Source organism: Cebus imitator, unplaced genomic scaffold (genome assembly GCF_001604975.1).
Source record: "Cebus imitator isolate Cc_AM_T3 unplaced genomic scaffold, Cebus_imitator-1.0 Scaffold410, whole genome shotgun sequence".
Lineage (NCBI taxonomy): Eukaryota > Metazoa > Chordata > Mammalia > Primates > Cebidae > Cebus > Cebus imitator.
The window spans coordinates 951,307-974,499 of NW_016107725.1; the positions used below are offsets into that span (position 1 = coordinate 951,307).

At 47.4% G+C, this 23,193-nt stretch overlaps 1 protein-coding gene across 4 annotated transcripts in view; it reads left to right on the forward strand.

Annotated features, from left to right (window-relative positions):
• Positions 1 to 566: 566 nt before the first annotated feature.
• Positions 567 to 23,193, forward strand: part of CTXND1 (cortexin domain containing 1) — a 54,551-nt gene continuing 31,924 nt past the window's right edge. For 2 of the 4 annotated variants that reach the window (XM_037731593.1, XM_037731592.1), the window contains exon 1: positions 567 to 1,108. In XM_037731593.1, coding sequence (XP_037587521.1) covers positions 711 to 1,108 — 398 coding nt within the window. In that variant the 5' untranslated portion in view covers positions 567 to 710. The remainder of the gene's footprint in view (positions 1,109 to 23,193) is intronic. The other 2 variants (XM_017509193.2, XM_037731594.1) reach the window with 2 other exon arrangements.

Below are 23,193 nucleotides of genomic sequence, written 5' to 3' on the forward strand. Positions count from 1 at the left end.
CAAGAATCATGTCACGTTAAAAAGAAAATTCTACTTGGAACTTGATAGAGATGACACAGAATTGACAGATAAAGAGGACATGATAGGATTACAATATATTTACTTCTTCTTGTCCAAGAATAAGGCGTGTGTCATAATAGATTCAGGTCTTCTCCAGTCCCCCGGTAGAGAAGGTTTATTTGTTTGTTTGTTTGTTTTCCACACTTCATGGTAAGTTTATTTTCCTAGCTACTGTGGTTTGGCTATTAGTGAGAATGGGATTTTTATTTGCCTTTCAAACTGGTTAGTAAGTGCACAAGAACACTGTACATTTGGTATGTTTATTTTGTAGCCTGCCAATTATTTGCAAAGGCTATTATGTCACCCAGTCTTCAGTTAGCACTTTCCAACTACACAGTCACATCCGCTGCAAATACTAATCATTTTTCTCCCGCTTCACGTATATATTACATATACACATATACACACACACGTATAATATATTTATTTTTAACAAAGGCACAACTTCAGTATTTTTACGCCTTATTTCCTTCCCTTGTCTAACTGCATGGACCAGACGTCCCAAACCCGCCCTTCCCTTGCCCTAACTTTAACGGAAACGCTTGGCTTGCTATAGCTTACTGCAGGAGGAGGCTTTGAGAGGGTTTGGTTGTCGTTGTTGTTTAGGGGATTTTTTTTTTTTTTAACTGTAAAGGGAATCTCTGAAAAAAATGCATTTACAGAGCGTATTAGAAGAGCCCAATTGGTCTGCGCGCCCGCAAGGAGCTCTCGGGCCCCCGCCCCGCGCTGCCAACGCTCTGCCCCGGGGGCTGAAGTTTCTCTCTGCGTTTCCGCTTGAACAGCGTCCAGCTGCCTCGCCTTTAAAATGCCAGGGCGGCCGCGGCTCCGCTCAGAGCCCCCCTCGGCTGCCGGCCCGGGCTCGCCCGCGCCGCCGGGGCGCTGACTCAGCCGCAGCCCGGCCGCTCCCGCGGAGCCTCGGCAGCGCCCCTCGCGCCCCGCGCGCCCGCGCCCCGGAGACGGGAACGCCGCAGCCAGCGATCCGCGGTCGCCCTGGGCTCTGCGCTGGCCCAGCCAGGACCCCGGGAGCGCCCCGGACGGGCCTCGCCAGGTAAGGACCGCGGGAGCTTCCCGGGACCCGCCGCCGCGGCGCCTGCGGAGCCGGGGCGCAGCATCGTCGGTGCCGCCGGGGCGTCGCGCGGGTCAGCGGCCGCGGGTGGAGGATCTGCTCGCTGAAGTCGGGCCGAGCCCCGCCGCGGCCGCGAGGGGACCCGCGTGGACACCCTGGCCGGTGCCCTCCTCGGCGGCGATGCGCCCGGGGCGCGCCTGGGTCGGCGGGGAGGGCCGGACCGCGCGGCAGGTGACGGCAGCCTCGGTGCGCGCCGCACGGAAGTCCACTGCGGGGCTCGGGGCTCGGGGCTCGGACACCGGAGAGTGTGCGCTGCGCCCGGGCACCCCCGCTGCTCTGAGCCTCACCTCCCCATTCCGGGGGCCCGGGCTGTCTGCCATGGAGGGGCTGGGGGAGTGTAAGTTGAAACTGAATCAAAGTTAGAAAGTCCTTCTCGTCAAGTTCAGTGCCCAAAATGCCGTCTCCTGTGGCCGACGGTCACATAGAACAGATTTTTTCTCAATGTAACTGATGAAGGTCAGCACCGATGTAACTTCTGGGAAAAGTTCAGTTGGTGGCAGCCCTTCTAAAGAAACGTCAAGTCTCCGTTGGATTTTGTTCTTATCTGTGGCAAAGGCTCTAATCCGCGCTTTCATGTATTTTTCCGTATCAGTGGAGGCGTGGAGAATGATCCTGGGTTCTAATTTTGGGGCAAGTATTATGGAGCCGAATTTGCTAAGAGTCTCCATGCCCGCAGGGAAAGTTCTGGAAAGGAAACTGTTAGAAAGTCCAGACACTGGCAGTGCAATAGGGCCGCAGTGGCTTGTCAGATGTGGTTCAGAAGCCAGGAAAAAATACCCCATCGAAGCCCGTGCTGCCTTCGTGGGGAGAAGTTCCATTCTAACCCACTCGTGCGTGGCCAGCAGGTTCTTCTCAGTCCTACCCTGATTCTGATCAGAGGATTTGAGTTTCTGACTTGACACTGTGTTACAACCTTACCCTTTTCCATAAAATATATATCCTGTGAACTAGGGGGTGTAGTCCCCGGCTCTGGGGTTGGAGTCTTCTGTACTTCTCTCCCTCATTAAGCCACCTCTGGAGAGGAACTGTACTAATCTGATTTATGTTTTTTTTGGACCTGCAAAGTGTGTTTAAGACCTCATAAAGCCAAACATCCAAGGCTTTAAAGGTGATTTATAGATCGGGTTTTGATTAAAGCTACCTTTTTAGGGATGGCTCAGCATAAGATATGTACCAGCTTTGAGGAGGCATTAGGGAGAAAAAGCAAAATCTTACCTCCTTGGGAAAACTGTTCTGAAACTAATGACTTTATATTTATCCAGAAGAGAAATTGTGGGTAAGCTGTTTATTTATTCTGTGTAATCATTGCATTCATATATTCTTGTTCCAAAGGATTCATTTCCCAATCAATTTTCCCAGTAATACTATTTATGATTTTTGAACAGCACACAAGTAATGAATGCATAGAGTATAATGTGTCTCTAACCCAAATAAATGTGAAAACTTAGAGCAAATTTCTGGCCCTTACATGTTTAAGATGCAGATTTAAAATAAAGCTATGGCAGAAAAGGAGTTATTTAAAAAATAATATAAACTTTAATGGACCTAAAAAAAGAAACTAGCTCAACTAGATGTTTAATTGCTGCCACTTGCTTATAAATTGTGATTTACAGAATTGCGTATCTTTCCAGCTTCTTTCCTTACAGGGTTAATGAAAGAGGCAGCCATTCTGAATATACTGCCTTGCTAGTTAATCTTTCTCCAACAAATATTTACACTATCAGGACACACTATTATAGCACAGACTAAAAATCTACAACCCTAAGGTAGTTTGTGTGTAATATGACACAAATTCAATCCTATTTTCATGACTTAAATAGAAAATGAAATGATATCAAGGAAAATGTCCTTAAACTATCCTGTCTTTCCACAATAGAAAGAACAGTGTTTATAAAGCTGACATGGTTCCAAGACTGAGGTTAATGTTGCTAATAAGTTCTGATGCAGAAGAAGATCATAGCGACTCTGAATTTGGGCATTGAAGGCTCTGGAACTGGTCCATGTCAGTGCATTTTTTAGATAACTTACATTGGCTATTAAAGGTGACAACATTTAGAACAACAGTTTTGGATAGAAATATTTCTAAAGCACATTACATGCTTCCTACAATCGGCTGCTGGGAATCAATGAATGGGAATTCGTGTGTTTCTTGACAACTCAACTGTGAATATCAGTTGCCTTGTGGACATCAGAGGAGAAGGAATGCCGGCATTTGTGGGGGACAGATCAGCGTTTAGTCCCAGCTCTGCCACTAGTCAGATGACCTTAAGCAAGCCACCTTTTTGATCTTCAGTTCTCTTATTTGTAAAACCCCGGAACCCTCAATACCTAAAAATCAGTTCCATTTATTAGGCACTTAGGCATTTTATACATTCCATCATTTAATTCTCAGGATTATTAACCCCATTTTCCTGATGAGGAAATGAATGATCAGAGAAGCAACTTGAATGACCCAAGGTTAACTGAGATAGGAAAATTGGGATTCTGAGCAGGGGTCGCCTCGTTTTGAAGCCCATGTTCTTCTCAACTATGTTGTCCCTATTGTATGGGGTTGCTCAGGGAAAAATATCTTTGATATAAAGTCCTTTTCAGGGATGGCTAGGCATAAGTTATGTACCAGCTCTGAGGAGGCATTAGGGAGAAACAGCAAAATCTTACCTCCTTGGGAAAACTGTTCTGAAACTAATGACTTTACATTTATCCAAAAGAGAAATTGTGGGTAAGCTGTTTATTTATTCTGTGTAATCATTGCATTCATATATTCTTGTTCCAAAGGATTTTTTCCCAATCAGTTTTCCCAGTAATACTATTTATGATTTTTGAACAGCACACAAGTAATGCATAGAACATAGTATGTCTCTAACCCAAATAAATGTGAAAAATTATAGCAAATTTCTGGCCTTTATATGTGGCATTAAAAAAATGTAGTTACAATTAATTTGTGGTGAGCAGTTCCACGGAGTGAGATGATCTGTGTACTGGCCCCTCTGTAAGCCGTGACGGCTGTGTCAGTTACCTCCTGGACGCTCCTCAGTGCCTCTGAGACTCAGCTTCCCCGTTTATCACTTAGGGCAGCATCACCTTCCTTGCTGGGTTGCTGTGGGACTCACAGCTGATGCGTGTGAGCGCCTGGCACCTAATAGGTGTTTTACAAACCGTCCTTGTAAACCATTCCCTTCCAGAGTCTGTTCCTTTTGCTTCATTATGGGCCTCAGTGCTCTGTAGATTTCCGCTGTGTGTCGTCCAACATGTGTCTCTAGGGCTGGGAATTCCAAGAAGGGTCCCTGCTGTGTCCCAGTGACTGTGATGCTTCAGGTCCCCCCAGGTGGAAACCCCTGGAAAAACACATTCAGCCGGTAAAAGGAAACAAGTATCATGGATGGGAAGGATTAAGCTGGGATACCTGACCCAAGAATCCCCAGCCCATCACTGGAATTCCCCTGCAGCACAGAAGCTTCCACGCCCATGAGCATCCTCTGGTGTTTATTCTGCTGGGCTTCAGGCCCCTTTGCTGCTGCCCTGCCCACTTGCTGGCCCAGTTCTGCTTCTAGCCCTCACTCAGGTCTAGTCTGAAAGCAGAACAGGTGCCTTCCTGGCCCTCTGCTCATGGCCACATCACCACCCTGGCCCTCAGGCCCAGACAGGGGAATAAAAAGAAAGGAACCTTTCTCATTTAAACTCGAACTCTCAGATTTCCCACTGACAGAAGGTGTGACCCTGGGGTCTCAGTAAACAGCCTCAAGGCATAGATTTCATATTCACTACAGAGTTTATGCTCTGTCTTTAGGGGAGTTTTGTATCCTTTCTCTAAAAGATCCGACTCCTGGTGACCTTGTCCCATTAGAATCCCACAGACTCCAAAATGGCATTCTATCCCTGTCCTGAGGTTGGCATGATGAAAAAGAGCCGAGTTCCCCTGAGATTGGAGCAGGGTCAGAAAGACAAGGAACCGAGGATGGGCACAGTGGCTCAGCACTTTGGGAGGCCAAGGCAGGAGAATCGCTTGAAGCCAGGAGTTTGAGACCAGACTGGGCAACATAGTGAGACCTTATCTCCACAAAAAATTGTTTAAAAAATTAGCCAGGCATGGTGGTGCATGCCTGTAGTCTCAGCTGCTTGGGAAGCTGAGACAGGAGGATCACTTGAGCCCAGGAGTTCAAGGCTGCAGTGAACTCTGATTGTGCCACTGCACTCCAGCCTGGGCAACATAGTAAGACCCTGTCTCTACCAAAAAAAAAAAAAAACACAAAAAAAGAAAGACAGGGAATTGTGCTGCCACTCCTGTAACCCGGGCTGGCAGCAGACACGGGTGACTGAAATACAATGTCCTTTCCATAGACATGAATCTCCATGCCCAAGTGGCTACCAAGAGTTGACCAGAGGTGGCAAGTGTACTGACACCTGTTTGTTATTTAGAGGCTGACATTAATAGCTGACAAGTGGCCTTTATCATCATATCCAGTTCCCTCCAGCTACCCTGACTTCTTGGCTCAGACGGAGCTCCCTGTGTTCTAGAAAACTGCAAAGAAATGGCATACATGTGCCCCACCTCCCTCTCTTGCCCAGAGCAGACATTGCTGATCAATCATGATACTCCTTCCCATGGAGCCAGAACCAGGCTTCAGAATCCTCTTCTACAACTGCCTGGCGTTGGCTTAGGAAATGGTCTAGTTAAGTTACTGTAGATAATGGGAGGACATTGAGGAGTTTTAAGCCGGAAGAGTAATGTGGTGGCAAAACTCCTGAAAGTGTCTCTTCTTTCTCTCCTTACCCTTTCCCCCGCCTCTCCTGTAAGCCATAAGAACATCTATAGAAATGACCCCTGTGCAGGCAAACATGCCCCAGGATTCTCCACATCAGATGCGGGCCATCTTGATGCATCGCTACTAGGCCTGAGAGAACATGGCTGTGCCCAGGTTGGGCTGCCTAGGACACCAGAGACAATGAGACTTTAGAGTTGGTTCATTGTATGAGAGAGAGCACAGTCTAGGCTGGCACAGCAGTGAGCTTGAGAACAGCCGCAAGCCTCAGGTCCCTGGAGGGCATGGGAGGGCATCCTCTCCATCAAGAGTAAGCTATTTAGCTCCCAAGATGACCCTCCTCTGGGAAGATAAGCCTGGTACCCTCTACAATAGCTAATGTTTTGGAGGGGTGCACTTTTTCACTAGATCAGTTGACTTGACAAATTGCCATTCTAGATTCAGCTCCCAAGAAGTGACCTGGGTTCCATCAGTGTCAACAACACAGCAGCATTGTTAGGTGATAGTCAAAGCGTGTTCCCTTTCCCTGGACCCCAGTTAAAATGTTAATATATTCATTCTCAGTGTCTGCGGAAGACTAGAGGGAAGTTGCTACCTTTAAGAAATTGAACTGCAAAAATCCTGCCTCTCCCTAGTGGCCACATTTCCATGTGAACAAAGAAATTATTGCTAATCAATATGCATGCCCAGTGAAATCTAACTCTCCTAAAATTTGTCTTCTTGTTCAGCAGTGTCTCTGGTTTCTGACAATACTCCTCAGAAAGATAATGGGTTTCTATGATGGTGTGGGGAGGGGGGATTTGAGTGTTCTGAGGGTCAGATCTCAACCTACAATCGAATTCCTCCGTTACCACTCCCACTCCCCACCCTCCCCAGGACCACCCAACCCCTGCAATTCAGAAGAGAGATTCTTCACCTCTGATTCCAAGGAGGAGATCAGCAACAAAGCCTTTTACTTTAACCCTTTGTCTGTTCACACAAGTCAAAAGGCTCCCCTCTTAGAGGCACCTCAGAAGCATAGGTGAGGGGGATGGGGGACAGTTTAAGGCACCTCCTGAATGTGGAATGTTGCTGAGACGGTGGAAAGATGGGGAAGAGAGAGATCTGGCCATCAATGCCTTAGCAGTTGGACTCACAAATTGTGGAACCTTGGAGATATTCTCCTAGGGGAGCACGGGAACCTCCAGGTATCAAATTCACCTGACCTGGCTTCAAATCTTAACTCTGCCACTTCCAGCTGCGAGACCACAGACACACCTCCCCTCTGCTTTGAGCCTCGGTTTTCTCATGCATGAAATGGAAAGAGGAAGACTGGCCTCCTAAGTCTTGAGACAGGCTGGTAGAGGAGAATCTATGAAATTAACCAGCACCGTGCCTGTCACACAGGAGGCCTGAGACAATGGATGTGGCATCTGAATCTAACTGTGAGGACAAACCTTTCCGTGTAAGTGGGCAGCAGAGAAACGCTTAAAGAATCAACCATAAGGTCATTGCCAAATGCAGATTCAGGAGCCCAACCTCAGGTCCCTGAGCCAGAATTTCCTGGCACAGAGCTGGTAATGGACCTTTTGAAACAAACTCCGTGAGAGATTATTAGGCGTGATAAACGTTAGACTCTAACATCTGAGAATCACTGACCCAGCTTGGACAAATTAGCACAGTTTGCGTAGTTGCTTGACTCAAACTCCAAATCCCCCAAAGTCCACAGCTCATTCTGCCTGGGCAGAGAAATGGATGCCCTCTTTCTCCTTCTAAATGTAGAGAGACACACATTAACTCCCACAGTGGGTTTCACACAAGGGCAGGTCATAATTTCCTGCTTCCACCAACGTCACGACGCGGTCTGCTGTACACTGCCTGTAGCCAAAGCTTCCCTGTCCAGGCGCATGTGACTCCGATCTTGATGGTACCAGCCGTGGAAAATCACAAAAGGACAAACAGCTAAGCCCAGATCTGATGCCAGGGTACCTTTAAACCATGATTCTTCCACAACAAAAGTCCATAATTACTCGAATTTCAATCTACGCGCTAAGAAGCTTCTCTCTGTTCCTATCTGATCTCCTAGAGTATTTTTTCCACCTTTATATGAATTGAACTTTGGAATTTCAGACAATTTGCTCCTTTGGAGGACAAAGATTTTAATAGCTTAACAGCTGAATCCTCTGAATTCAGAGCAAGAAATGTTTACCATTTATTTTTTTAAGCTTACTTTTTGGGAAAAAAAATGTTTTTCTGATTATACAAGTTATAGATGTGCTATGTAGAAGTTTTTGGAATACTGAAAATGTTAAAAGAAGAAAATGACAACTACCTGTGTGTGATCTCAGAAACATAATGGCCATGCTGATATCGCCTCCAGCCTGTCCCCCTGGTGCTTTTCTGGTGTTGTCGTTGTTTATTTGATTTTCATGACAAAATTGGAATCTGTAAGAATGACCCCTAATAAATTATGTTCATGAGGCTTGCGGGGTGGGGGGTTGTCCATTAATAGCTTGGGGGGTGGCCAGGGAAGATCTTGGAGAAAGTGGAGTTTGATGAGGCTTTGGACAATGGACAGATGTGGGCAGCAGAGGTAGGCAGCTGGCATTTCACGGGGAGAGGGTGGTGGCAGAGAGGGGTGGGAAGGGTGAGAGCCTCAGAGTGGTTTTAAAACATGTCCACAAGTTCCTTGACAACCAGTCCGCCAACAGATGGAGTCCATGCCCCCTGTCCTTGAACCTGGGTGGGCTTCTATGGCTGCCTCGATGTATAAAATGAGGTGGAAGTGATATTGTATGAATTCAGGGCTGGGACAGGAAAGGCCACATGGCTTCTGCCAGGCTCTCCTGGGACACATGCTCTTGGAGCCTGGGCTGCCACGTCAGGAGCCAGCTGTCCCAACCAGGATCTGAAAGGAACTGCACAACAGAGCTCCATGCGAGAACTGCCCAGTTGAACCCAGCCACCCTCTAGAATCGTAAGTGAAATAAATGACCGTAGTGATTTACGAATAAAGAACCAGAATTGTCTCTTCGGGAACAGGGTTTACATCTTACAAGCTTGCTACTGGCAGTGTGCCCGGTGAGGCTGGTTGGGGCAGAGCCTAGAGGTCTTGATGCCTGCACACTGAGAGGTATCCGCGGCCGCAAACTGTTCAGCTATGAGCTACTGCTTGCGGAGGGATTGCGTGATCGTGGTGGCCGCTGGTGTTGCTCTTACCATCCCTCTGTGTAGGTTCTGTTCTCCGGGTTTTCCGTGAAGTGATGCCTCTGATCCTCACACTGACTCTGTGAGGCTGGTACCCTAATCCTCACCCCCATTTTACCCGTGAGAAGTCTGAGGCACACGGAGGTGAATAAATTCACCCAAGTCATGTTGCTGATAAACCGGATTTGGGCTGGGATTCAAAACCCAAGGACTAGCTCCAGGCCCGGCCCTCAACCCTTACACTCGGTTCCAGCTCAGTGGAGGCTGTTGGAATGCGGACGAGATGATGAGCCTGTGTACCTGAAGGTGCTTGGTTTAAGGTGCTTGACGGTGTTAGGGGGCTGAACTTGCCCTTCTCTGCGGGAAAGGTCTAGCCCACAGGGTCACAGACCAGCAGCAGCAGCATCCCCAGGAAACTTATTAGAAACACAATTCCAAGTCATTTGTGTCACTTTTGCCCCAAGCACAGAGGGCAGTGTCTGGGGCTGATTCACTCCTCCTTACAGCAGGAGCTGCCCGAAGCCACCTAAGTCCCTGCTGACTGGTTCACCCTGCACCACTCTGGTGTGAGGCCTTCTGCACAGACTCAAAGGAGAGCCTGCCTGCTCTTCAGTTAGGGTGCTCTTTTACTTTTTCTGAACTAGAGACCTCGTCACACGCTGCACATCCTCCTGGAAGAACGGGGTCCAGCCAGTGACTCACCTGAGAGCAGGTGGTTCCCAGCCCAGCCTCCCTTGGCCAACCCCGTGTTGGACCCTGCCTCCTCATGGTTCAATTTTTCAAGAATAATGAAACGATCGTTATAGCTTCAGCTGACTTTGATACATCCTTTGACAGCATATCCCTCACTGTCCTGAACGTGGGCATTGCACATAAATTTTCAGAGCTCATCTGTTCATTTAAATCTCACTTGCTAGGCTCAGAGGAAAGAAGGCGTTAGCAGAGCGTGAGTAGGATTACTTCTGTTCAGCAGAAAACAAGCAGACACTTGCAAGGACTCTAAAGAGAGAAAGGTAATTAATAACAATGGCTGGATTGATCTTCCCATTTCCCACCTCCTTGGTGAGCAGGATGGGAAAAGTCAATCTTCCCTCCACAGATGCAGAGAGGCAGGAGATGGAGGAGGCAGGGTGGCTGAGCCCTGGGCGCCGCGGTGGACTTCAGCAGAGCCTGACTGCTCGTTGCCTTCCAGATGGCCCAGAGCATCAGACTCCTCCAACACCCACCGCTCTCCTCCCAGGAGCTGTTGACACAGCTCTTTCCACTTACGCAAAATGCTCGTCCCTGTTGACTATACCAGCTAAGCCAGCAGCCCCAAAAGAAGGGGTGTCATTGCTCCATTATCATGAAAAGGGCACATGACTCAATGACTGAACTGACTCGCCTCGCTGGTGACTGGTGGACTAAGGCCAGTGTGAGACCGCCGCATCTGCTCACTCTGTCTGCCTCATCTCTCTGGCTCTCAGTTGAAAGGCATCATTTACCCTTGGGGTGCGAGGAGAAAGACGCCTTTGTAGCTGAATTTTGCAGGAAGAAAGGAGGGAAGATGATGACAGTAAATAGTCTGGATTCTCTTAGTGAACTACCACCTGCCCAGCCCTAGAAAATAACTCTGACCTCTTGTCCAAGGCATCTGCTGCAGCACTGGGGCACCACCCTGTGAAGACTCTGCCATTGCAGGGTTCTGCCTGCCCCCACCTCTCACCACCCACCCCATGAGTAGCCATCATGCCTTCCCTTTTAGCGCTCTTAGGGCCTGACTCAGAGAATATGCTAAGGTGACAACTGGCAAAAGGAGTTCCTTGTGCAGGAAAGTGTCTTAGTACCCCATGGAGTAGCCCCTACCTACTGTACAGATTACACCATACCCCAGGCTTGGTAGGTACACCTTGGGAACGTAACTTTGTGCTCACCAGCCTGGGATGGCTTAACACAGCCCTCAACTGCTAGGCCACGTAGCAGACCCTGAGACTCCCAAAGCTGGGCCTGGCTGGCAACACTGACTGGCATCTGTTCTGGGTGGCAGGTCAAGGGAAACAGCCAGATGCCCTTGGCACGGTTTCCTTCCTGAGTGAGGAGGAGGTGGTTCAAAGGAATCAGAGGGTTGGCAGACAGAGCTGCCACTCGTGATCACAGATCAAGTCTTTTACAAGTCCGAGGCTCCTGAGCTCCATGTGCAACAAAGATTGCAAGTTCTCACTCACATCCTGCTTCCTTAAAGCCACACGTGCATGAGATGGTCAAATCAGATGCCTACAGAGGCTGGGCAGATGACATAAGTGACCAGCGCTGGCTGGATCTGAGCCATAGGGAGGGGTGAGGCCCGTGAAAAACCAACCCCATGAGCACTGTAAAGGGGGCTCCGGTGTGGGTCAGAAAGGCAGCCCCAGGGTTGCCAGACAAGCTTTCAAAAGCAGAAGTCCTGAATTTTATGTGAACTCCTTCAAGGGCCAACTCTTTTAAGGTAAAATCAAATTAAATGTAAAGCCAGCCTGCAGCCCAAACATAGCATAGCTTTGCCCCGATCTACCAGAGGGCCAACCATGTTATGACCTGAGATTTACACACCTTTCCCTCGGCGTTGGCAAGTGGGGTGTTGTTGATGCAGATTCACACACTCCAGGGGAGGTGGAACTTGTTTCAAATACAGCCCCCTGTGATGCCCTAATCTAGAAAACAGACAACTCAGAGCTGTTCTGGCTGAGGAGGAGCCAGATGGGGCCGCATCTCTGCCTCCCCTTCCTGCCCAGAGTGTCTAAACCCTGAGATCTCAACGGTAAGGCTTCCACATGGTTTAACTTCTTACCCAGGCTCACAGGAGCCCCCTTGCGGACCAGGAGAGTTTCTGCAGATTTCCAAGACTTCTAACTTGCCTTCAAGTTTTGAAAGCACAGAGTGGACACCTGGGGTGCAGGAACTCATTTTAGGACTTCCCCTCTCCTTCCTGCCTTTCAGCAGAGGGGACGGTCACTCAGAATGACCACGAGGCAGGTCAAAGTGCAGCCTCTCTGTCTCTCTTAGGGTGACCCCAAGTCTTCTCAGCCTGCGTAGCCTAGAATGAAGAGACTCAGTTTCCCATCTACAATACAGGAATGTCCTGTCCAGAGCAGGTGGCCTCTCTGAGCCTCGGTTTCCTCATCTATAAAACAGGAATGCTCACAGCTCTGACTACTCCACAAGAGTGCTATTGGAATGAAAAACTGGGATACGGACATGGAAGTGTTTGGAAGCTAGGCAGGGGAAAGGACTTACCATTTTGCGTTTGTGCGTTTTTCTGTGGGTGGGTTGGGAAGAATTTGGCTTTGGTATATCTACTTCACCTTCTTCAATCTGCACCAGGCAGGATTCCAGGAAATGGGGTGCTGTGGGTGGAAGGGAGGGTGGGCCAATGAGCAGCCGTCTCCCCCAAGGGCCAGTGACCTCTGTGGGCACCTGGGGTCTCTACAGTCATGAGGGCCTATTCCATTCTCCAAGTTCTGTGGGAGAGGGTGGGACACAGAGCTGGGCTTGATGTCCTCCCTGTGCACAGCCACTGAGCACCTGCAGAGCAGAGAAGCAAAGGTGAATGGGGGTGCCTGCCCTCCTGGCAGCTGAAGCCTTTATGTGTCTTAGCCTGTCAAGCAAAGAGGCGTCAGAAACCCGAAAGGGGGTCCTCAATGCAGATCAGAGCAGGTGGTACTTGAACATGGTCTTGAACAATTTCCTAGGGACCGTGGGCTTGCTACATAGAAAGGTCTGTTGAACAAAGGCATGAAAATGGGAAACGTTCCTATTTCGTTTGAGAAGCCAGGTGTGTGAATAATTTCTAAGAAACGAAGGAACAGGAGGCAGGAAAGGAAGCGAATTGTTCTCAGACAATGATGCTGCAGAGCCCCTCCTTCCCTGAGCTCCTGAATCCTGACCCTGGTATGTGGTCTGGGGAGTCACACACGGGGCTTTGCTGCCAAAATACATGCACAGCTCCCACCTCCATCTCTTGGCTCTCGTTGGCTGGTAATTACCCCTATCTCTTTGTTTATAACACAGGGATAACAGACTCCCCTCACAAGGGAAGGTAAGGATGCAAGAAGCATCCACAAAATGTGTATCACGTGCCAATTTAAGGATTCCGTGAGCAGCATGTCTGCACTTTTTCTGCAGTAAACTTGTCTCTGTAAAACTTGTCTCCCTAGTGGGTTCCCTTCGTAGCCTGGCACAGAGCAGGATGAAAAGGCAAAGGAAGCCAGCTTTGTCCTGGGGATTCTCTAGGTACCAGGATATCCGGGTGCTTTGACTGAGATTCAGACGGCTGCCTGGTTATGAGGAAATAACATCCCTCATTAGCAGCTACTGAAAGCTGTATTCACTGGATTTATCTTCCCTTGAATGTGACATTTGCCACTGATTTTTATATCTTGTACAAAGTGTCTCCAATAAACAGATGCATTTTCAAGAGCTCTTATCAATGAATCAGTTAAACAAATTAGCTTCCAAAATCCTGTTCCTTTTAACAGATGTCTGGAAAGTTCTCGGGACTTCCAGAAGAGTCTCCGGGAGAGACTTTTCACTCTACACAGTGATTAGGAACTGATTCCATTGCTAAGAGCTTTTTATTTGGTGGGTGGTAGGGGGTGTTGGCAGGCACACAGCAGTAAGTCAAGCATGCAATTTCAATTTAACAAATAGTGCAGGCTTGCGGATTGGTTAGGGGACCGACGCCATGTTCCCAGCTGGGACGCCTGGCAGAACAGGAAAACAGAATGGTAAAGAGGGGGAGACCTTGGTCCTAGTTGGAGATGGGGGACAGGGGCAAATTCAGGTTTTATGGGCAATAAAGTTTATGCAATTTGGGGAGCCCTCTTTAATAAAGTAATCCAAAATTATGAAAACAAAAGTAAGCATAAAAGTGAATATTTGGGATAAGAAAATAACAGCAAATTATCAATAATAAAAAGGATTGAGTTTTTTTTAACTGTCAAACAAGATAGAAATACCATAGACATCACAAGGAGACAGGCTTGGGTCTGTCCCAAGACAGCGATCCTTGAATGCTTGGCTGGAAGGACTGGCCCCTGAGGACAATGAGGACCTGCAGCAAACTGGTGATTGCATTAGGGTTCTCTTAGAGGGACGGAAGTAACAGGATACATTTGTACATATATGTAAAGGGAGCTTATTAAGTATATTGAGTTACACAATCACAGGGTCTCACAATAGGCTGTCTGCAAGCTGAGGAGCAAGGGGAGCCAGTCCGAGTCCCAAAGCTGAAGAACTTGGAGTCAGATGTTCAAGATCAGGAAGCATCCCGCATGGGAGGAAGATGTAGGCGGGGAGACCAGGCCCGTCTCGCCTCGTCACGTTTTTCTCCTGCTTTATATTTGCTGGCAGCTGATTAGATTCACACACTCCAGGGGAGGTGGAACTTGTTTCAAATACAGCCCCCTGTGATGCCCTAATCTAGAAAACAGACAACTCAGAGCTGTTCTGGCTGAGGAGGAGCCAGATGGGGCCGCATCTCTGCCTCCCCTTCCTGCCCAGAGTGTCTAAACCCTGAGATCTCAACGGTAAGGCTTCCACATGGTTTAACTTCTTACCCAGGCTCACAGGAGCCCCCTTGCGGACCAGGAGAGTTTCTGCAGATTTCCAGGACTTCTAACTTGCCTTCAAGTTTCAAGTGCGTTCTGGGAAGTGTTGTGCTAACAGTTCGAACTTTCAGGATCTAGTATGGTTCCCAGCACAAGGTGAGTCCGGGTGGAAAGCTGGCTGAGGGATATTTACGTAGTGCTTTCTAGAAACCCGACACTCTTCTAAGTGCTTTATGTATATTAATTCCTCTAAGTTCTCATCATCATCCCATGAGGTAGTTACTTAGTATCCCCATTTTGCAGATGAGCAAGGTGAGGTTCAAAGGGATGAGTGATTTGTGTCAGGCTACCCAATCCATGAGGGGCAGAGCCACATTCATGCCTGTTGAGGAGAAGGGATTGGCAGGGTGATGGAGGCAGGTGGGTGGAGGGGAGGTGATTCCAGGTGGTAACTACAGAACTACATGATGACGAGTTTATGGAGCCGAAAGCAAAAACCCAGGCCATCCTGGTGAAGATGTCCTACTGGCAAGATTGGCCCTCCGGAGAGAGTTAAGGCTGAAAACAGTAACTGGGACTTGATTTCCCCTGCAGCCTTCCACAGTCTGGTTATGCCACTTCCTGCACGCTTGCTGTCCCTGTCAACCAAGCCCACAACTAGGTTATGCAAATGAGCACTAATTAGGGCGAGCTCTTTCAGAGATGCTAAGCCAAGATGCAAGCCATCCTCCTCAGCACTCCGCCAGGGGCACACGTGCACTTCGGCCCTTGGATTGGGAGGCGCCTGCCCTACGTCCCTTCCGTAGCTGGCCTTACGGTGTACTTTGGGTGTCTGGAGAGAGAAACTTGCTCCCTAAGCTTCTGGGGCTCAGGCTATTAGGTCCTGCCAGCCCCTGATGGTTGACTCCATAGGATACCCCAACAGGAGGCCAGTTCTGTCTCTGCTCTGCCAGGCTGGGAGAGCTGCCTGTGCTTAGTGGCTGAGCCAGTGCAAAGACCCCTTTCCTTGCCTCCCCCACAACCCTCCAGGGAAGAGCAGCTGAGAGGTGGAGGAAGAGCCCTGCTTGCTAGACACAGGGAAGCCATGCAGCCTGCCCAAGGTCACACAGCCACCAGGGGGCAGTCATAACTCAGACTGGGGACTGAGCCTCAGCCTGCTGCTGCATCTTGCTCTCACTGCTTCCCTGAAGAAGGCCACGCCCCAAACAGGGGAAGGAAACAAAACACGCAGGTTTCTGTCCACAGCTGGCCTGAGTGATTGTCCACTGTGCAGCTGTTTAGAGAAAGGGGACATTTTCACACAGGCGATGGAACACAGCCCCATCAAAAGAGCATGTTCAGGTCAGAAGCAGTGGCTCACGCTTGTAATCCCAGCACTTTGAGACGCCAAGGCTGGCAGATCACCTGAGGAGCTCGAGACCAGCCTGGTCAACATGGTGAAACCCCATCTCTGCCAGAAATACCAAAATTTGCCAGGCACAGTGGCACGCACCTGTATTCCCAGCTACTTGGGAGGCTGAGGCAGGAGAATCACTTGAACACGGGAGGCGGAGGTTGCAGTGAGCTGAGATCCTACCACTGCACTCCAGCCTGGGCAACAGAGCGAGACGCCATCTCAAAAAAAAAAAAAAAAGAAAAAAGGGAAAGAAAAGCACGTTCAAATTGTGGAATCGTATATGTTATTTCTGGATGTTGCGTGTAATACACAGCTCTGTCTCACCCTATCCCTGACCCAACCTCTGCCCTGATTCCCACCCATCCCTGACCGTAATCACTGTACTGATTTAGCCCATCGCTTGGATAAAAATGAAACATATTTAATAATTTGTTTTCTAAATTTCATCTAGATGTCCCCGGTCTCAGACGAACAGCCTCTAAAATGTCAGGTTTCCATAATCCATCTCTATTCTCAAAGCCTTCCCCCAAGGAGTCTGTCGATGCGTTGAAGTAAGATGGCTGGGTTTTCTTTGTTTTCTTATTTCTGCATGAAGCTCTGTGCACAAAGGACCTAATCCTCCAAAGCAATGTGCTGGTTTTGCAGGAGAGGACCCAGGCTCACTCACTTGCTCAAGGTCACCTAGCTTCTCCGCAGGCTTGCTTCTCTTCTGAGGGACAGCTTATTTACCTCTGTAATGGGGATGGAGGAGGTAGGCAGGGGACACCATGGTAGTGACCCCATTCCTGAATGCTTACGGAACCCGTGGGTATGGGTTCCTGAGGGCCATGGGCACCCACAGGGTGTCATCTGTCCTGATAAATGTCCACGGATGCAGATGAATCCTGCGGTTCAGATACGCACAACCACTGCAGCTGCCTGCCTTTGAGGGCCCATTAATTTCACGGAGATTAATTACTCCGCGAGACAGCCAAGTCAGTCGCTTGCAGGTTGCCTTTGTCTGAGTCGTGTGGGGGAAGTGGGCTTGTCTAGCTCCCCCAGTCTCTTTGTAGAGCAGAATCAGCCTGGCATGGCGCAGCCTCCAGCCCTCTGAGCTCACTTTGGGCAGGAAGGAAGAATCCTTGGGAGATTTGGTCATTGTGTGATGTCTCGTTGCTGGAGGAAACCAGGGGCTGCGTTCTGCGGAAGCCACCCCGAGCCAGGCAGTTTGCAGCCTGAAGAGCAGGAGCATCCTGCACTCCTGCAGGCAGATGGGAGCCTTGGGCACCTAGAGAGGAAACTGTGAGAACAAAAGTAGGAACAACAGCTAATACTTTGAGTGAATGCATGTGTTACTATGCTAAGTAACTATGCTAAGCACTTTAGAAATACATTCTCATTTATTCTTTCCAGAGATGCAATGAAATTCACTGGGATGTTTTTTCTCCATTTTAAAAATAAGGAAACAGAGACTGAAAGAAGTTGCATCGTTCATCTAATACCACACTGCTGGTAGTTAGGGAGCCAGGACCTGAATTTCCAACCGCTGCGTCTCCTGCTGACAAGGGAACAAGCAAGTGTCTGGCTTCTGTTTTTCACTTGGAAAGGGCGTTCCCATTTTGCAATGGGAAATCATTGCAAAGGCATACACACCTGAGGCCACCTGACTATCTTGTGAACTTGCTGATGCTTTGGGGAGATGGAGAGTTTTATTGGGGGGCTGCAGGGCACAGACAGAGCAGCACAGGTTCAGGGCGGCCTGGGCCTGAGGCTGCTATTGGGGCTTTAAAGGGCTTGAATGAAAGGGCACTTTGAGCAAGAGTGCCAGTGTCAGGACGAGTCTCCTGCTCAGGCATGGTGTTCCACTCAGCTTCATTATTTGAAGAAGAAACGTTGATTCTTTCCATTAAAAACGAACAAAAAAATTCATTGAAGCCTCTTTGTTAGTTTTAAGTAAAGCAAAAGAGAAATAATTACATAGGGGCCACTGATGAAATTACAATCAGATTAGAAACATTCGCTCGATTTCTTGAGCGTTCCTTTGGCCACCGGTCTGATCTAAGATAGTTGGATAGTTCTTAATACATGAGACTCTCTACGCGATTCCTCTGTGGTTGAAAAGGATCGGTGGCAGGGAGGTTTGCGGAAGCCAGGGGTTATCTCTTTTGGTCCGGGGTAATTTCCCACGTGGCGCATCCTCACTGCCTGGCCCACAACTCTGCTCGTCTCTCCATTGATCAGTTGCATGTTGCCAGCATTCCGGGCGTGTCACAGTCAGATACCCCGCCACATGCTCCTCTAGCCTCACTCCCCTTATGCCCATCCCCAGTCTTTGTCTCCAGCCACCACCAGAACCATTACTGACCCCCATGGCCAGGTCCCACTGGGGCTCCAGAAGCTCCATGCCATCCAGGTGCTTGAGACTGGGACCATTGTGAACCTGCTTAGCCGGATAACCGTAACAGCCCAATTGTTAATGCTCAAACAACACCGTGCATGGAAACTCCTCTTCCAAAATATAAATTATGCACAGACAGCAGCTGCTATTCTCAGTGTGGACAGACCTTTCTCTTGTTGTGAGATGGAACATTTTTTAATAAAAGTTAATATGCTTTTCTCTTTCTCATTCCTGGGTATGTGACTGCCAGCCTAGTTCATCCTGGGCAACGCTCTGCCTGCAAGGAGATTAGAGTGTTACAGGAGGCACGCGGAAAAAAGATAGTTTCTGAGGATCCAAAATACGATTATGCAACAGAATAATAGCCTTGCAAGCCAGCTATTTTCTCGAGAAGAAACGTTCCAAACTCCCTTATTTCCTACTTTATTTAGCATATCACGGACCAATTTAGAGGAGTTGGCTCATAAACTTCTCCCATGCTTTAGAGCCGTGTCTGTGGCATTCATGAGCTATTGGCTGAGTTCAGGAAGAAGAAGTTGACACAGGAGAAGTTTTGTTTGTTTGTTTTAACGAAGGATACAAATGGCAGAGATGATGGTCAGAGAGAGAGAGAGAGAAGGTAGCAAGGCACTGTCGTTCAGTTTCTCTTCTCCTAGCTTGGGTTTGGATGGAGCAAGGTGCATGGGATAAGTTGAGGGGGTATTGAGGGCTCCACCACGTGGGACTCAGCCATCTTAAAGACTGTGCATGTGAACCTGGAGAGAGGTGGGCACAGAGAAGTGGTGATCAGACTCCGGGGCAGAATTAAACTAAACAGCAATAACGAGAACACACACACACACACACACACACACACACACACACCTCTAAATGTTTGGAAATTAGGCAACACACATTTTTTTTTTTCGTTTTTGAAATGGAGTCTTGCTCTGTGGTCCAGGCTGGAGTGCAGCGGCACGATCTCAGCTCACTGACACCTCCGCCTCCAGAGTTCAAGTGATTCTCCTGCCTCAGCCTCCCGAGTAGCTGGGACTACAGGTGTGCGCCACCATGCCCAGCTAATTTTTGTATTTTTAGTAGAGACAGGGTTTCACTATGTTGTCGAGGCTGGTCTCAAACTCCTGACTTCGGGTGATCCACCCACCTCAGCCTCCCAGAGTGCTGAGATTACAGGCATCAGCCACTGCACCCAGCCGAATTAAACAAAACACTTTTAAATACCCATAAGTCAAAGAATAAATCACAGCATCAACTAGAAAATACTTTGAGCTTGTGGGTTACAGCCAAAACACTACTTGGGGGAACATTTATAGCTCCAGATGTGTATGTTGGAAAATAAGAAAGTTCTAAAAGTAGTGATGTAAGCTTCCAGCTTAATAAGGTTAAAAAAAAAATAAAAACAATGGCAAACAAAACCCCAAGAAAATCAAAGGAAGGAATAATAAAGATAAGGGTGGAAATCCATGAAAAAGAAGGCATACAACAAAGTTAACAACTGATTCTTTTAAAAGATTAATAAGATTGATAAACTGGTGAAGCAAATGAGAAAGAATATGACCAATACCCAGAATCAAACAGGGTGTCACGGTAGGGTGTCAGGCTGACGTTTATAATCCCAGCTCAGAAGTGTGTGAGCGTGTGCTTATGTTTGTGGGAGCCTGTGAATACTTAAGCAATAGGAACTAAAAGTACTCCTTCTTATCAATGGAGACACCACCCCCACCTTCCAAGAGGCATTGAGACACACGTCATCACACTGGCCAGCACAGCAAGATGAAATGGATGATTACACTGTGGTGGATTTGGAAACAGAATTGATTTTCTACCTTACACAATCCTACCAACTTAAGAATTACATTTAAGTTCTGGGGTACTTGTGCAGAACATGTAGGTTTGTTACATAGGTATACACGTGGGATTACAGGTGTGAGCCACTTCGCCCAGCCAGTATTTTTAAATTAAGTTATATACGTTTTTCAGATGTAATGCTATTACATGCTTAATATACTACAATATAGTGTACACATCACTTTTACATGCACTATGAAACCAAAAAATTCCTGTGACTTGCTTTATTGTGATAGTCACTTAATTGTGGTGGTCTAGAATAGAACCCACAATATCTCCAATGTTTGACCCTGTAATAAGCCCTTTTATATTCAGATGTCTACTTGAGGAGGAGAAAGAAGAATAGGCAGAATTCTGAAAGCTTGCATGTTTACCTAAATAAATCATGTTTATCACTGAAATCACCCCTGGTGAGAAAACTGGATGACTATTTAAGCTGAAAAGAGACTTTTAAGTGTGGAAGATTGTGGTATTAGTAAGTTACCTTCATCACTCAATGAGGCAGGTGCCTAGAAAGGATATTCAATCTGTTACAGGAAACAGAGGTACAATTTTCTATCATGTCAAAGGTACTGTGAACACACTGCTTGTGTACCAGTTGTTTGCTTGATTTGCTTTCCTTTGCAGCATTTTAAAAAATACTAGAATTCAAGAGCCAGAGGAAACTTGTAGAAAATGATGTATTTCACAAAACAGAAGTAAATTTTAAACAGCATCTGCTATGTGCACTCAATAAAACTCGATAAACCATGATCCCTATGGATAAGATATGAAGAGACTAGTTGATAGGCAAAGAACAAAGAGATGGGGAAAGAATCCTGCTCATGGGGCAGGATTCCAGAATGGTGAATTAACTACTCTTTTCCTTCTCTTCTCTCTTTACATCCCACTGAAGTTACCAGTGAAATAAAAAATAGATGCATAAGTCTGTAGCAGTCATGGAAAACAAGTCAGGGTGTTCTCAATGCAGCAGACAGGTATAGGAATTTTGGGAAGGTAGAAAGCAGATGGTGTCAGATTGACAATCGATGGCTGAAAGCTTGACTCTCAAGTCAAAGGTTGATCCTTGTCAGGAGAGGAGTGGATGGTTGTCCCTAGCAGAGCAGCAGAAGGCCCCCAGGGTCAGAGTGTCAGGCCAGAGGAACCCTGGATCACTCAGCTCTGGGGGAGTTGGAGAAACGGGAGAATTCAATTTGAGAGTGTTCTTTTCATATGAAAGGCTTTCTGCTTGCCACAGGGCCGCATCAGTGGACTGTCTCCTAAATGAGGCAGAGCATTTGTTCTGGGAAAGACAAATTAGTCAATAAATGGGGATGAGACAATTGTTTATCCATGGGGAAGACATAAATATAAACCCCACACAGGAAAATCTATCTCAGATGGATTATAAACCTAAATGTGAAAAACAAAGTTGTAGAATTCTAAGATAGATAGATAGATAGATAGATAAGAGTACATTTGACATCAGGGCAGAAAAGGATTTAAGAAGTCACAAGAAGCATAAATTATAAAAGAAAAGATTAATGTGGCTTACATTAACATTTGAAACATTGGTAGCTCACACCTGTACTCCCAACACTTTGGGAGGCCCAGGCGAGTGGATCACCTGAGGTCAGGAATTCGAGACCAACCTGACAAACGTGGCCAAACACCCTCTCTACTAAAAATACAAAATTAGCCAGGTGTGGTGGCTCGCGCCTATAATCCCCAGCAACTCGGGAGGCTGAGGCAGGAGAATCACCTGAACCTGGGAGGCAGAGGTTGCAGTGAGCCAAGATCACGCCATTGCACTCCGGCCTGAGCAACAAGAGTGAAACTCCATCTCAAAAAAAAAAAAAAAAAAAAAAAAAAAAAAAAAAAAAAAAAAAAAAATTGAAACATCTGAACAAGAACAAATAGGATTCTAAGAACAAGTTTGAAAAACAAGCCACAGATTGTGGGGGGTCGGGCGTAGAATAGCAAAGCACAAAACCAGTGGAGAAATGATATTTAGAATAAAGATAAAGACAAACAAGAAAAAGAAAATTAACATAGTGATTTATAAAGGGGAAAACTAAATGCCCAATAAAATTGTAAAAAGATGCACCACATCATTAGACAGCAAAGAAATGCAAATTAAATCCATACTGACATACCATTCATGCGCACCATGATGGGAGAAGTTCACATCTGATAATACCAGCTTATGCCAAGGCTGTGAAGTGGCAGGAGCTTCCAAGGACTGCTGGTGACTGTGAGATTAGGAATAACCACTTGGGAGGGAAAATTGGCAGTGTCTACTAAAGTTAGAGATGTGCCTATTCTACAACTCGGAAATTTCATGCCAATTAACATAACCTAGAAAAATCCTCACCCAAGTGTATCTGTATAGGAATGTTCACTGACACATTATTTTATAACTTAAAAGAGCTGAAGAAGATCAGGAAGACCCCTTCCCACACCTTGAAGGACTACCCATGCAGAGCCACTGTGGCAGGGACTGGAATAGACTTCTTAATCACCTTCTCTTGGTGAAGTGACATCCTTGTCCTCAAGGAGAGGAGACACTCCTTCCGGAAGGCATGAATAAACTGGCTCTTTGCTCATAAATAAGCACCTTGGGGACTTCTTTCATCATAAACGTTATCAAAAGAGTCAATATTGAAGCTTGAGCTGTTCAATGGAAATACAGGAAATGTGTTTGCACCCCAAAAGGGCAAGGAGGAACTCTAATGGTGGCCACCAGGATTCCCCCAGCTCTCAGAACAAGAAGTGGTACCCCCAGTCTGCAGGAGTTTCATGTGTAGGTCATGATGTACTGGAGAACACTGGGTGACTTCATGGTCTGGCTGCTGGACTGGAGCCCAGCATGGGCTAAGTTAATGACAAACACCCCA